Here is a 15676-nt window from a genome sequence, read left to right on the forward strand (position 1 = left end):
GATCTCGGACCGATTTCTAACATCGTGGACACGAGATTTATGAGCTTTCTGCAATAAGATTATAAGTCGTAAGCCGTAGAAATTGATCAATCATAGTCGTATTCTCTTAATATTCGGCTGTGATGGGTCAATTTTTATGGCTTATAAACTTATGCCATCGCGACTAATAGCTCATTGTAGAAAGGCCTTTATGGCTTTTGTAGAGATTTAAAGGATCAAATTGCAAAATCTGATTTTTTAGCAACTTTTGCTTCGTAAAACAGGCCAAAGAGAGATTCAGAATATTGCTTTTACGAAACAATTATTTCTTTAAACATCATTACACCTGCACCACTAGTAAAAGAAGACAGCACATTTATTATAATATTTTTAAAAACATAATTGCAAAATCTGACTCTTTAGAAGCTTTTGTAGTTTCATAAGAAATAAATTGAAAAAAATCTGATAACAAATTATTTCTACATACAAGACGAAATATGCTAAAGTATAAATATGTATCTGCACCGTGAATAAGGTGTAGATGAGTTAGTTGTTTTTTTCTGAACTTCATGGCATGGCGTAGCTCAGCTGACCAAGTCAAAGACGCACGTGGTCACGTTTGATCCGCTTGTATCTTCGCAAAATGTTGAACATGCAGAGAAGCGCACCTAACATTCTGATAACAGGTAGCATATGTACTGCAATTATTCTTTTATAAATTCTGAATACTCTTTGAGAACTGTCAGCACTGTTTTTCAGGCACACCTGGCGTGGGCAAGAGTATGATGTCGCGTATGTTGTCGCAGAAAACTGGACTAGTATGGCTTGATGTCAGTAAACTAGCTATCGAGAACGAGTGTCTAGACGATTATGACGAGGAGTACCAATGCAGCGTGTTGGACGAGGATAAGGTAATTTCTCATGCAAGGCTTGAAATAAAACTGTAGGATGTTATTTGCTGCAGATTATACTGCCTGCATTTTACACTTAACAAATTTTTGTGTGATATCTTGTTTCAGTTATTGGACAGTATGGAGAGTCTTATGAGTGAAGGAGGAAAAATTGTTGACTATCACAGTGCAGAGTTCTTCCCTGAAAGATGGTTTGATATTGTATTTGTACTCAGAACGGACAATACGATCTTGTACGATCGTCTCAAGGAAAGAGGCTACTGCGGGAAGAAACTGGAGGACAATATAGACTGCGAAATTTTTCAAACTATTCTTGAAGAAGCAAGAGAATCCTACAGGGAAGAAATAGTACACGAGCTAATGAGCAATACCTCAGATCAATTAATAGATAATGTAAATAGAATATGTCAGTGGCTAGAGCAATGGAAAATAGATAATCAGCAAACTTAAAAGAATGTGTATTGAGTTTTTGTGTCGTTCCAACTTTCCTCTTGCTTTATATTTACATTATCTAAATTAAATCAGTCGAATTAATGTCACGTATATCTATTTAGATTCTAATGATTTGTCAAGTAAGAGAAGGCAAGAATCTGAAAAATCTGTACATACGTTATTATAAGTATATATAATACAAAATAAACATATTTTTTACATTTTATACAGTGAACAAAAATATTAAAACTATTCGTGTAGAAAACAATTTTTTTTATAAAGCTGCAATATACTTATTCTACTATGCCTAAATCATGCTTTAATTTTTTTAATCTATTGTCTACACTATCGTAATACTTCATTTTTATTAAAATCTTTGTTGCCGTTTCAATATCCTCTTTACTGAACGCCTCTGCCACTTGCCTGAAAAAAATTAGAAAAAAAATCATGAAATATTAAAAACAATTTCAATATATATTTAAAGCAATATATATTTAAAGCTATAAAAAGAAATGGAGATTACTTTGACATAGTTTCGAGCAGTTCCTTAGAGTCTTTAGCCAGCTTCAAGATCTTATCTCTATCTTCTATCGCGTTTTCTATCTTCTCATTACGTTCCATAATCTCCATGAGAAATTCTGGATTCAAGCTGGTTGTGCCTTCTGGTATTGATATACCTTTTAATTGTAACATATACAATCCTCTTTTTAATGGATGCGCCAACGTACTGTAAGCCTTATTTATTAGAGACGACAACTTCTCTGAGATTTGTCTTTCTTTCTATCGACAATTAAAACAAATTTCATTTACAGACGAGAAGAAAGGTGTTTTGATTATCGTATAAATTAAAAATAGCTTCCGAGAGAAGATTGTCCAGCTTGTTCAATGAACGCTCACCTCAGATTTGTTACCAAACTTATCAGGGTGCAGCATTTTCTGCAGCTCCCTATACTTTTTGTGAATTTCCTCATTCACCACGTTGTAATCTCTTTTAATTCCCATGATATCAAAATAGTTCAGATTCTGTGGCAATTCTTGCAATGCTTTGCACCTCGAGCAGAACAGCACAGACTTGTATTTGTAGTCGCAATTCCAGCACTTGGGTGGGCTGTCGCTACAGAATCGCAAGAATCCTAACGGCAGAGTGGGATGAACCATAGTCCTCGAGGATGCATGACATGAATACAGCTTACACTGTTGTTTAACTGGGCTTGCCACCATCGCAGATTTTCTGACAACTCTTGCCAAGAACATTTTCCAGAATAATCTTGCAATCTAACCAAAGAACACAAATAATTTTCATGAAAGTTCAATACGTTCATAGAAATTTTGTATCTTATGCCATTACTTCAAAAGATAAACTTATCACTTTATAAATAAAAGAATTGAATGTATTATGAATATACACCTTTTCAAATTGATCAACTCAGAGAAATAAAAGGTAAATTAATGAAATTATAAATTACTCAGTGCATTCTCTGACAAGTTGAGATTTAAATTAATTATGATATTAAAATTGAAATTACCTATGTAAAGTAAAGTTGATCAATTTAGTTTCTGGCTCGCACACTACCAAAAATAAAAATTGTTGAAGCTTTAAATTTCTACTCTACGTGATAAAATTAAATAGTATAAAAGAATCGTAAACAGAATAAAAGAAGGAATATCTTCTCCTTACATAATTAATCATTTGTAAAGAACTAATTTTCTTACCTTACAATTACTCGAGGTTTGTTCTTTTTTCACTTTCGATGACTGAACTTCTGCACGATATATCTTTTCTCCTTTTCTTTCCAATGTAAAAAGAAAAAGAGAAAAGATGAAACTGCGCAAGAAGTACAGTTCTGAGTATGGAAAAAGAATACGTATTAACTTGATAAATATCTATTCTAACCTACTACACACACATACACACACGCATACAAATGCTTCATTACACATCTTATCTCCTCCGTTTCAGATTTTTTTAAGCTGTAATATATACAAATATAGTATTGCTCCGTTCGCAAATACGTACCGGATCAGTTAATCTCGACCGTCCAAGCAGTCACCTTCAACAGTCTATCACTGCGTTGCTCCAAAATCCAAACACGATCGTTGAGAGATCAGCCGCGACAGCTGGATTTTCAACTACCTCGGGTTCTCCCACTTGTCACGCTTTCTGAATGGAAAAACCTCAAATGTCTATGTTCAACGAGATCATCACGGAACTCGAGAAAGCCACAAACGGTTGGAGCGGGACAAGCTGAAGTCCTTCAGCGGCAAGAAAAAAGGTTACCTCGGAGGGGAAAGAAAGTGTGGGACACACATAACGCTTATGATCAAATCTCATTTTTGTCTTCTAGGTGCGGAAGGAGAAACTCGGTGACGATGATCAGCCGGGACGTTCTCCTCGTTGGCTGACGCGCGCCATGCACAATACGATAATCGCGCGCTACATGCACGATACGATAATCGCGCGCTACATGCACGAGCCGTTGGCCGAGGTGGTGCTCGAATTTCACGACTTCCGCCTTGATAAGACGTTATCAGACCGTATCGGCATGCGATGACAACAGCCGTTTCTGATTTTTTGGTTAGCTCGAGCTAGTTCGATCTAAGAGTTTTTAACTACGACTCATGGCACGATGCTCCGATTCACGTGAGCGACCTGTGGGATTATGATTTCAACCAAGAATTATAGTTACGACGGCAGAATTTGACGGGAGCCACAAGTCGTCATCGGCGAATCTCTAGGTCCAAAGAGGGAAAAGAGAAGCAAAATGGGCGACTATCGGCAACAGTTGGGTTACTTAATCAAGTGGTTGAGCACCTTCGACCTCCAGGCACCGCACAGCTCCGCGGAGGAGATAAGTGATGGGGTTGCCCTGGCAGAAGCCTTGACCAAAATCGCACCGGAGTGGTTCACGGCAGCGTGGAAGGCGAAGATTAAGACCGATGTAGGCACCAACTGGCGCCTTAAAATGAGCAACATGAAGAAGATCGTGGAGGCTGTGATGGAATACTACGTCGAGTGTCTGAACCAGCAACTAACTGGCTACGTTAAACCGGACGCCACCAAGATCGGCGAGCGCTGCGACATCGACGAGTTGCGCCGCCTACTGCAGCTGGTCCTCGGTTGCGCTGTCAATTGCGATCAGAAGCAACAGTACATCACCAGGATAATGGGCATGGAGGAGACGGTGCAACAGGCGATAATGCAAAGTATCCAGGAGCTGAACTTTGAATCCATAGTGGATGTAGCAGACGGTACTCAACAGACACTCTACGCCGAGCTCCAGGCGACAGTGGACATGAAAGATCAGCTGGCGCAGAAGTGTCACGAGCTCGATCAGCAGCTCTCTCTGTTGCAGGAAGAGAAAACCACGTTAATCGCCGAGAACAAGAAACTCCAGGAACGCCTGGACGAGTTTGAAAATCCAGAAGAGTCTGGCTCGATCCTCAAGTATTCCGGGTTGCGGAAGCAGGTTGAAGCATTGAAGGATGAATTGTTCAAGATGGAGACATCCAGGGATGATTACAGATTAAAAGTAGAACTGTTGGAGAAAGAAGTGTTGGAACTGCAGTCGCGGCAGGAGGATCTGCAAAAGGCAGCTGATGAGGCGAATCATCTGAAAGACGAAGTAGACGCTTTGAGGGAAACCACAGACAAGGTGGCAAAGTACGAAATCATGATAGAATCGTACAAGAAGAAAATGGAGGACATGAGTGATCTCAAAAGGCAGGTAAAGATATTGGAGGATAAGAACGTCGAGTATTTGCAGGCCAAGTTGGATTACGAGGAAGAAGTGAAACGTACGATGATGTTGCGCAATCATCTAGAAGTATGCAAGCAGCAACTTACGGAAGTTCAACACAGGTTAGATGAACAAAGCAACAAGTATGATCGGCTGGAGTTCGAAGGCAAGAAAATGGAAGCGAAATTGGGCGCCCTGCAGAGAGAGAGGGATCGACTGATCATCGAGAGGGATGCTCTAAAGGAAACGAACGAAGAGTTGAAATGCACGCAACTACAAGCCGTCGAGAACATGGCAAAACCCAATACTGACAGTACCGGAGTTTCCGCGACGGAAATGATTCCGCTTGAGGTCAAGGAAAAGTTGCATTGCTTGCAGCTGGAGAACAAAATGATGAAGATGAAGCTGTCTGGTAACGAAGATAAGCTACCGAGTGTGCAAGCGTTGCTCGAGGATTCCGAGGAACGTTTGAACACGTTGCGAGGACAAAATCGCAAGGCAAATCAGAGGATAATGGAGTTAGAAAACAAATTGGAGGAGGCCATGGGCACTCAGATTAGCGGTGATAGTAAAAGTGACAACGTAGGCTTGAATCAAAAGATGTCGCAGTTGCAAGACGAACTTCGAAAAGCGCAAACCGATAGAGACCGGTTGACGCTACAGCTCGAAGAACGTGAAAGCAGCTTGCAGACTCAGAAGCAGAAGGCTTTCGCTCTTCAGGAGAAACTCACGCGAAAGGAATACGAGAATGCCGCGCTTGAGGAACGCTATAAGAAGTACATTGAGAAAGCTAAAAGTGTCATAAAGAGCCTCGACCCGAAGCAGAGTAATTCTTCGCCGAGCGAGGTTGCCGTGCTGCGCAACCAACTGGTGGAGCAACGTAAGATGATCGAGGACATGGAACGTTCCATGAAGGAGGCTAAACTGCTGCGAGACATGGAGGAAAAGCTAATGGTGACTGCCTTTCATAGACTGGGCCTGAATTGTCACAGAGAAATGATGGATCAGCGCCTTGCGGCGCTTAGTTCGGGACAGGGTCAATCCTTTCTAGCCAGGCAAAGGCAACCCACGTCGAGACGTGGTTATCCGCCTTATAACTCGAAATAAGGACACGCGTTAAAGCAAGTTGGTTTGACTTAAGTATTATTATAGGACGAAATGGTAAATGATCATTTTAGGTAACATCATTAACAATGCGATGAATGTGATGCTACATATCCATTATTTGAATTCATTTGAACTTAACAATCACAGATTTATACGATGATGATTGACAATTTAATATTCTCATTCTCAACTCGTAACATAATATTAAAACGTCACATTTATCTTCCTGTTACAGTTATCTTAATTGATTATATTTCTTTCGATGTAGATACAATTGAATAATTCATAGCAAAGAATAAATATCTCCATTTGTTAGTAATAAAATTGATATATATATATATATATATATATATATATATATATATATATATATATATGCATATATATAGACTGTGCTCATACAAACTATTAACAAATAAAAGCCCAGCCGTTTTAGTTCTGATCATTTTTACATGTATATCCAACTAATCTTTTTGTCTTCCAGTGAAATTAAGCGGAGAAACAATTCTAATAATAAACACAATTTTATAATCCAGATTTTCATCCATACGATGATTTTCTAGCTATTAGAGATGTGCCAACACATACGTTCCTATATTTTTAATGAATATATAAAAAAAAATTAATTGCGCACGAATATCTCCAACAGTTAGAAAAACTAACTAAATTCTTGTGTATTTCAAAATTGTATCTATATCGCAAACGTTTACCATATTTATTTTAATCAGACTCAATACAAAAGATATAAATTGTAAATATATTATACATAGATATTGGAAGGTATTTTGCTTCGCGATAGGCTAAATATTGCGCAAGAATATTCTGAATACGAACAAATCACGTAATGATATTTTAAATCATACTGACAATTACCGATTTGAAAATATTGTACATCTGTAATGTTGATGTTTATTTCGATAGAGTTAGATGATTAGTGTACATTCATAAACGTTGTTATTTGCTTTGTGCGACAATACATGATGACAAGTTGTAAATAATGTATAGGCCGTTCTATACATTTCTTGAATTAAAAAAAAGTTATATATATATATATAAATTATCTAACTATTGCAACACGATTTATTGCAAAGAACTTATTCGTATATTTATATCTTTATAATCTCGCGCGATAATATATTATGATCAACATTATTTATTTCATATATGTATAATTTATGTTATTTCTATTATTGTACATTTGTTTTACAATGTTATTTTACAATGCACATTGCAATAAAGAACAATTTGGAAATTAACGTATGGAATGTACATACTGAGATAAATACATACGTGCACTATAACAAATGACACATTATGGAAGCGAATTTTATCAATATCTACATACAGTGTCATGATTAGAACATTTCAGAAAACAAATATCTCATTACAATAGAATACTAATATTTGTTACAATTCATTAGAAAATTTTCTTATCAGCAAGATTGTTCGACAAATTACTTTATTATACATTTCTTATGTATTTTACAAGCTAATTATATAATTATCTAATTTCTTCAACTAATTTCTTATACAAAAAGTATGAAACAGATTCTATCCAAGAGAAAGTAAAAATTTTAATAATTGTTTAAGCGTTTTAGATCTCTTGTTCAGTTTATATTTTAAAAATTTAATATTATTCCTTTAATTATTTCTTGTTTTCTAAAACATCTTACGTGGCTGGAAGTGTCTGTAGCTATTTCCCTGAGTTTACTATAAAGTAAAACAAATTTCTATTTATGAACGGTAATAGTTTTCACATGTAATTGTCTTTGTTTAATCGCTTGACTAGCTCCTTATACATGATTATAAACTTATAAATTTGTAAATTTATTATAAATTTAATTTTCTTGATGCAATTAAATTTTTCTAATACAATTTAATTATTGTAATAATTTAGTAAACATAAATTTACAAAATGTAATAAAATTATCTGAAACAAAAAATGATAAACTACAATGGAAAGTTGCTTTGAAGCAAAACACATGCAATAGATTTTCTGCATAAGGTCTGTTCGTATTGCTTGCACTTTTTAGGCTCAGCATCTTTCTTCTGTTTACAACACCGAAATGCATATTTGTCTTGTTTTAAATATAAACATTTTTAAAGATTTCAAACAAAACGAACATAAACCTATATTTTATTTATATTTGTATGTACTTACTAAAATAGTATTTATTTGTTTCTAGGATTGAACTGCCGATAGATATATTTTTTCGATTTCAATTTCACGTTCGCGGTGTAACTTTTTAACAAACATGGATGCTCTACTATTATGCGCAATTGGTTTCAAATTATTCCTAATTCTTTGTAAATCAGAATAACATCTTTGATAATAAAAGACTGCACTAAGAAAATGCCATATACTGAATTCAGGCCATAATACGTTGGTAAAGTAGATACAAGAGTTAGAAATCTAAAACAAATTTAGTAAAATTATTTTAGTCTTTGATAAGTTACAAGAACAAATAAATTTTAGTCACAAGAATGAAAATATTTTTCTTACTTGCCACATCAGGAAGTCACTAAGTCGAAATTCTCCAGAGGTACGAATTAATAACTCTGGATTTGAGGATTTGTAAGTGTATAGACAGTCAGAAATTAAATCTTCGGTAACATCTTCTGGCAAGATATCAGCATGCTTTATACCCTTTGCTATATCCTTAAGTGCATGGGTAAGTTCATCCCTTGCTATAAAGATAAAAAATATAAAAATTATATATATTTTTAATTACACACACACACATACACACACATGTTTAATATTGGAGAAGAATATAAGTTTTCACTCACATTTGGTATAAAATATAAGAGTGAATATAAACATAATATAATTTACAGTACTTACATGTGTACGAAAAAGCAAGATTTAAAAATGCTTTATTATTGTCTTTAGTAATGAATATGGCTCGGGCAATTAATTTGCGTATATCTTCTGGAACTAAGGACAAATTGCCAATAACACGAACACATACTCCAGCGTCTGTCAATTTGTCTCTGGAAATTACATACATTTATGACAAGATTTAAATTATACGGTAATGTAAAACCTCATTTCAAATACATACGTCTCTTCTAAAAGACGTTTGAATTTCTGCCTGGCAAGGTCCATGAGTTCGTCGACTTCCTTTTTGCTACGTTTGAAATTTTCTATACTAAAAGCATAAACCGTGACCTCTGTAACACCTAGATCCATGCACCAGTGCAATGTCTCGGACAATTTTTCAAACCTGTCGCAAATAACATTATATGACATAAATACAGATCTATATATTTGCAATCTCTTTTTTCAAGGATACGTACCCCTTTGAATGGCCCTCCTTTTTTTCCATGTTCTGTTTATCCGCGAATCGTCTGTTACCATCCATGATAAATGCCACATGGCTGGGCACCCTGCCAGTCTTTATGATTCTTAAAGCCAGGGATTGCAGCCAGTTCAAGGTACGTTCCGTTATCCACGACATCGAATTTCATGTATGAATATGCAAAAATGAACACTTTATCCTTGATGGATTTTTCGTCAAACGATTCTGTTAGACTTGTTGTTAGTATTAGTTAACAAGCACACTATGTACAGCAAGTACTCAATTGTTGAAACGATAACGACGATATCAGCTGCTAGTCATCCTCTAACCTTCATACCGCAATTACAAAAAAAAGACTATGTGCAGCGTGGCTTCCGAGTCGTTTTCGCATCCATCCTAATTATCCGTGTTATCTATGCATTTGGACGCGATATGAACAATATATTAAGTTATCAAGACGTCTTCGATAACTCGTAACGAAATGCCGATTGCCGACAAAATGTCACACGCGGTTTACTGGTTTACTCGCGTGCGAGTTCTCTTTCTCTCTCTTTCTCTCATTTAAAGTGAAGCATCTACAATGATTTTCAATAGATATTTCTCTGGCGATGTCGAATCTAAATCAAACATTAACGGTCGCAGTCAATGACTAGTATCATTCTCCTCCTCGTCGATATCCGAGAAAAACGTCTCACATTCAACACAATTCAATACGTATGATGTATACGTGCGAGCATGTGACTTTATCGTTAATTCATCAGGTGCTGCCATATTGGCTCGTACTGCCGGGCTGCTGGACTCTGTCCCGGCTGTCCCTGTACCCTGGACCTCGAACACCTCGAACCGTATTTCTCACTCATCACGACAGATTTGTGTGAAGTGAGTTGCAGGTGCGAACCGCGAAAATATAAACTCGCAACAACGTTAGACAGGGGATTGAACATACATACAATACAGTATATGATGCAACTTTACTATTCTACTCACTCATAAAACACACATATACAACACACTCCCATATATGCGTATGCACGCAAGTATGAACACACACGTCATATAATATATATGTGTGCGTGTCAGTTTTTAAACAAACTCTCATAGGATTTGTTGGATATATCTTACATTTAGTTATAATTATATAAAATGTTTCAGAAAAGAAATCTCGTAATATAATTAATTACTGAAATGAATTGTTGAAATTTTTACAATTTATTACTAAATTTTCTTATTGGGATTTAACAATAAATTACTCACTTACATGTACTCATTTTACATGTATTGTATTAGCTCATTTAATTATTTAATTTCTTCAAGAATGATATTTTACATATCATTCACCCGAGGGAAGCATGAAAAAGATCCTGTATAAGAGAAAATGAAAATTTTGGTAATTGTCTTATTGTTCAAGTATATCATGTTCAGTCCATATTAAACAAAAGACAATTATTCCTTTAATAATTTTTGTTTATTTTTTAAAATATCTTACGTGACTGAAAGTACCTGTAATTTATCTCCCTGTTTACGATATTATAAAAAATAGAACAAACTCATGTAGAAATGTTGATATTAGTTTTCATATAATTGTTTAATTGCTTAATTAGTTCCTTTTATAATTATATGAACATAAAATGTCTGTAAATTTACCAGTAATTTTGCTGATAAAACATAATAACATTTAATTGTTGTAATAATTTCATTGATCAACGTAAAGTCACAAAATAGAATAAAATTGAGAAAAAAGTTCTACTACAATAGAAAGTTGATTTAAAACAAAATATGTATATATAATAAATTTTTAACATATTTCACTGATACTCACTAGAAAAAAATTTATTTGTTTTTAAGATTGAACTGTTGATTGACATACATTTTCGATCGTAATTTCACGTTCACGGTGCAACTTAGCAATGTACTTAGATGATCTATCATTGAGCGCGATTGTTTTTAAATTGTTTCTAACTTTTTGCAAGTCAGAATAACATTTTTGATAATAAAAGACTGCACCGAGTAAACCCCATATATCGAATTCAGGCCATAATGTATCAGTAAAGTAGAGGCAAGCGTTGGAAAGCTAAAAAAAAATTTGATAAAATTATTTAAATGTAGGTTTCCTTTAATAAGTTATGAGAAGAAATATCTATTTTAGTCACAAGAATGAAATACGTTCTCTTACTTGCCACAAGAGGAAGTCACTAAGTCGAACTTCTCCGGAAGTACGAATTAATAAATCTGGATTTGAGGATTGGTAAGTATACAAACAGTCAGAAATTAAATCTTCCGTAATATCTTCTGGTAAGATTTCAGTATGTTTTACACCCGTTGCTATATCTTTAATTGCATGAGTAAGTTCATCCCTTGCTGCAAAGATAAAAAAATTTAAAAATATATATTTCTAAATTATGTATTTATTAAAATTGGAAAATAATGTAAATTTTCATTCGCATTTAGTATAAAATATAAAAATGAGTGCATATATAAATATGATTTACGATGGTCATATACTTACATGTATAAGAAAAAGCAAGATTTAAAAATGCTTTGTTATTATCCTTAGTGGCAATTATAATTTGAGCGATTGATTGGTATATATCTTTTGGGATCAAGGACAAATTTCCAATTGCACGAACGCACACTCCAGCTTCCACCAATTCGTCCCTAGTTACAGTTATATGTATGAAGTTAGTTATAATTTCTCACTCAACAGTGTAACTGTTATATAACGAATGTGTTATTATTCATTTAACATTTTCTGTTGAGTGAAAAATTACAACTAACATTTGTATAACTGTAACTTGATGTTTGTTGGGAATATACACATAACGAGATTTAAAATTGTGCCGCAACGTAATGCTTGATTTAAAATACATACATATTTTTTAAGAGACTCTTAAATTTCTGCCTACTAAGGTCCATGAGCTCATCAACTTCCTCTTTACTACGTTTAAAGTTGTCTATGCTAAAAGCATAAACTGTGACTTCTTTAATACCAAGATATATGCACCAACTCAACATTTCAAACATTTTTTCAAACCTGTTGCAAATAAAATATATAAAACAAATGCAAACTAATATATTTGCAAACGTTCACCTCAAAGATGCATACCCCTTGGAGTGTCCCTCCTTTTTTGCCACGTTCAGTTTATTTGCGTAACGTCTATTACCATCCATGATAAACGCCACGTGCCTTGGAACCTTTCCGGTCTTTATGATCCTTGAAGCCAAGGATTCCAGCCAGTTCGAGGTACATTCCTTTATCCACGACATATGTATTAGACTACGAATTTCACATACAAAAATACAATCCACCTCGGACGAACTATTCGTTGAACTTCTCTGTCAAATTCGCTATACCATATTACAGTCAGTAGTAGTCGCTGAATGTATTATTATATTATATAACGCTCATTATATGATATCAGCTATATCAGCTATATCAGCTATATCAGTTAATCGTCGTCTTCCTCTTCGTACAACACTTAAAGATCATTTACGATATAGCTTCCGCGTTGTATTCGCATTTTTTTTAACTCGAATGTAAAAACCTACAATATAAAATTATGATTATATATGTATATATATCTTATGTCTACTCATTTTTTTTATTTATTTAAAGTAATTGAAACATATTTTACATTTCTAGAACAAATGTCTGTACTTCTTTTTAAATAAAATGTAATTTAATTTGAATTTTTTCGAAACTTCCGTGGATAATAATTGGTGGTTAACGTAATACTAATGGTTGGATTTTAAGAGTTAAGCTATAATTGCATAAACGTGATTGCAAATGTTTATAAAATGTTAAATAATATAGTTGTAAGCCGCTGTTACTGTTATAAAGCGCGGTTGTGAAAGATAGTTGAATTTTATTTTTCATCTAACAGCGTGAAGTAAGAACAATAATTAAACTAATCAAAATACTTAGACTATTACGTATCTTATATATGTAATTAAGATTTGTTCGCATTGTTTAAAATTTCTAAAAATTTTTTTACTTGAAATAAGATAAATATGTATTTAAACGTAAGAGAGAAAAAGAGAGAAACAACAAAGCTACTGAATGTAAAAAGTGCAAATATTGGCAGTAAATTTCGGAACGCAACCTATATTGCAATTATCGATTAAAAGCTGTAACAACATTACGGTGCATATGTATTACATTATATATTTATCAACCTCTCACTTCCACAATTCGGGGATCGCAGAAAAGCTGTATGATCATTGGATTGTCTGCGGCTAGTATAACATGCGCATGCGCTATCTGCGAATTGTGAAGTGAGAGGAGAAATAAGACAAGTTTTTTAATGTGCACCGCTTAATCAATCGCAACTTTGCTTTGCAAAAAATAACTGCATTTGCATAATGTGATTGATTAATATCGATGAATCAAAAAATTTTGTCTATATCTATTTCGCAGCCTTGTTGTGCTTGTCGTCTTTCTTGTAAGCTGCGCGCGAATAGTATTGCAGTATCACATATATGACGTGTTCACGTTCATGCTGCCATCATTCGGAAGAAATATTAACTTTATACTTCATTGTAGATTAACTCTGTTGTATACTATTCACTACTTCTATTACCACTATTACTCCTTCTACTCCTCTTATGACCTACAACTTACAACCGTGTTTACACACATTATAGACTTTAATTAACCATCATATATCAATGCATTCGAATGCGATATGGACATATATTATTAGGTTATGCTTGAGATGTCCTTAGAGACTTTTAATAAAATACTGATAAAACACCAAGCGTGTGATTTACTTATGTTACTTTTCTCTCTTTCTCTTTCCCTCCTTCCTGACTTATTTAGAGCGGATTGAAACAGATAATGTACCATGATTTTCAATGGATATTTCTTTCGTGTCATCAAATATGAATCAAACGTCAACAATCGCTGACATCATCCTCGTTCTCACCGATGTTCAAGGAAAATTTCTCGCATTCAATGCGTGACATATCCGCGAGCATATAATGATCCTTCGTCGTTCATTTATTGCAACAACCATATTGACCAGCATCGTCCTCGCTCTCGACGGACTTGTGTGAAGTGAGTTGCAGGTGCGTGTCGCGAAAATAGAAACCCGCGGATCCCCGAACGGTATGTTAAATGCTATTTTGCGAAGCGATGCAAATTTACCACTTACGTTTATTTATAACACATACGTAACATGCATACGGTACATGAACATACAATTCATATAAAATACGTATAAGATGTGTATATATGTATCATACACATATCACAAATATATATGTGTGTACGCGCACACACGTATACGCACTATTGCACACGTGTCGTCATGTTCCGCAGTTGCGCCATGTGCGCATTTTCTTCGCTCCTCTCCTTTTCTAACTTTTTTGCTCGCTAACATGTATGCAGCTGCAACAAACAAGGAGAACGTGTGTTTCGATTGGTCTGATAAATTTCTGTTCTGTAAATTCATGCTCAAACCTGTGTCGATTGTTCGAGAAAGAACACGGACCGATGTGGCAAGTTGTTATGGTCTCACTCTAATCGATATGCGTCGCGACGCATTTCCCGACATATCAGTCAATACAATTTTTCATAATTTGCGTTGCAGATATCGATAGGTTACAATCTGGATAGCTATGCAGATTGACGATATATGAGCAGACAAATGACGCAAGCAATAATGGGTTTTCTTTAAATGCAGTTTTAATACATAATTTCTCGCTGGTTCTCCCGAGACGTCAATCGTTGCGCGAACAAGCTAAACCAAATATCTTATTCTTTTAATTAACTTTGATTCGCTTTTCATAATGAAAATGTAATATGCGGAAGAAATAATGGGTGAATTACGCAACATTTGTATATTTATGCGCGTTGTTCTTTCATTATTCCTCGTCTCTGTAAAATGGATTGTAAAACCTACAATATTGTCTTGCTCAAATCCGCGGATTGAGGTTCAACCGCGAAATACTTTCAAGCGTGCCGCGCTCAATGGCGGATTCGTTCAGTCGCCGATAGGCTCCCGGATGTTGTAATCCGGATGTTCGCCATGTTTCTTGCGTGACGTCGCGTGAATCGTGAGATTTTTCATAGGAAGCCTCGCAGAATTTGTCAGGAATACGGCACGTGGTCGATCGCTTGAGCACGCTGGAAGAAATCCCGGACTTTCGTCGTCGCGACAATCACGGCGTAAAATTTGACGGACGATGAGACGTAGCGATGCGAGTTCGC

At 35.1% G+C, this 15676-nt stretch overlaps 5 protein-coding genes across 12 annotated transcripts; 2 read left to right on the forward strand and 3 right to left on the reverse strand.

The window, feature by feature from the left end:
- Positions 1-92: 92 nt before the first annotated feature.
- On the forward strand, positions 93-1345 carry LOC105197731 (adenylate kinase isoenzyme 6). The gene is made up of 3 exons (XM_011164236.3): positions 93-665; positions 739-890; positions 999-1345. Exons 1-3 carry the CDS (start codon positions 623-625, stop codon positions 1338-1340), a joined length of 537 nt encoding a protein of 178 aa, XP_011162538.1. The 5' UTR covers positions 93-622; the 3' UTR covers positions 1341-1345.
- LOC105197732 (iron-sulfur cluster co-chaperone protein HscB) lies at positions 1236-3739 on the reverse strand. Of its 4 annotated transcripts, XM_026131670.2 has the most exons (6): positions 3340-3473; positions 3036-3166; positions 2849-2891; positions 2220-2597; positions 1846-2102; positions 1521-1745 (listed from the first exon to the last, which is right to left on the reverse strand). In XM_026131670.2, exons 4-6 carry the CDS (start codon positions 2574-2576, stop codon positions 1616-1618), a joined length of 744 nt encoding a protein of 247 aa, XP_025987455.1. In that variant the 5' UTR covers positions 2577-2597; positions 2849-2891; positions 3036-3166; positions 3340-3473; the 3' UTR covers positions 1521-1615. The 4 variants fall into 4 exon arrangements, with proteins under 4 accessions (XP_011162539.1, XP_025987455.1, XP_025987456.1 ...); XM_026131671.2 differs by lacking the exon at positions 3036-3166 and having other exon boundaries at positions 3340-3474; XM_026131669.2 differs by lacking the exon at positions 2849-2891.
- Positions 3740-4047: 308 nt separating this feature from the next.
- LOC105197733 (protein Hook homolog 3) lies at positions 4048-7422 on the forward strand. The gene has a single exon (XM_011164240.3). The coding sequence runs from the start codon at positions 4085-4087 to the stop codon at positions 6164-6166; it is 2082 nt and encodes a 693-aa protein (XP_011162542.1). The 5' UTR covers positions 4048-4084; the 3' UTR covers positions 6167-7422.
- On the reverse strand, positions 7304-10480 carry LOC105197730 (dehydrodolichyl diphosphate synthase complex subunit DHDDS). Of its 2 annotated transcripts, XM_039454666.1 has the most exons (6): positions 9467-10480; positions 9232-9393; positions 9012-9160; positions 8670-8854; positions 8328-8579; positions 7304-8096 (listed from the first exon to the last, which is right to left on the reverse strand). In XM_039454666.1, the coding sequence occupies exons 1-5, from the start codon at positions 9625-9627 to the stop codon at positions 8349-8351; spliced, it is 888 nt and encodes a 295-aa protein (XP_039310600.1). In that variant the 5' UTR covers positions 9628-10480; the 3' UTR covers positions 7304-8096; positions 8328-8348. The 2 variants fall into 2 exon arrangements, with proteins under 2 accessions (XP_039310600.1, XP_011162537.1); XM_011164235.3 differs by having other exon boundaries at positions 7319-8579.
- Positions 10481-10914: 434 nt separating this feature from the next.
- On the reverse strand, positions 10915-15643 carry LOC105197729 (dehydrodolichyl diphosphate synthase complex subunit DHDDS). 4 transcript variants are annotated; one of them, XM_011164234.3, is made up of 8 exons: positions 14927-15643; positions 14309-14854; positions 12572-13010; positions 12338-12499; positions 11975-12123; positions 11642-11826; positions 11288-11539; positions 10915-11100 (listed from the first exon to the last, which is right to left on the reverse strand). In XM_011164234.3, exons 3-7 carry the CDS (start codon positions 12730-12732, stop codon positions 11309-11311), a joined length of 888 nt encoding a protein of 295 aa, XP_011162536.1. In that variant the 5' UTR covers positions 12733-13010; positions 14309-14854; positions 14927-15643; the 3' UTR covers positions 10915-11100; positions 11288-11308. The 4 variants fall into 4 exon arrangements, with proteins under 4 accessions (XP_011162536.1, XP_025987452.1, XP_039310602.1 ...); XM_026131667.2 differs by having other exon boundaries at positions 10915-11539; positions 14391-14854; XM_039454668.1 differs by having other exon boundaries at positions 10915-11539; positions 11646-11826.
- Between the last annotated feature and the right edge of the window lie 33 nt (positions 15644-15676).

Source organism: Solenopsis invicta, chromosome 10 (assembly GCF_016802725.1).
Source record: "Solenopsis invicta isolate M01_SB chromosome 10, UNIL_Sinv_3.0, whole genome shotgun sequence".
In the NCBI taxonomy this organism is placed as follows: domain Eukaryota; kingdom Metazoa; phylum Arthropoda; class Insecta; order Hymenoptera; family Formicidae; genus Solenopsis; species Solenopsis invicta.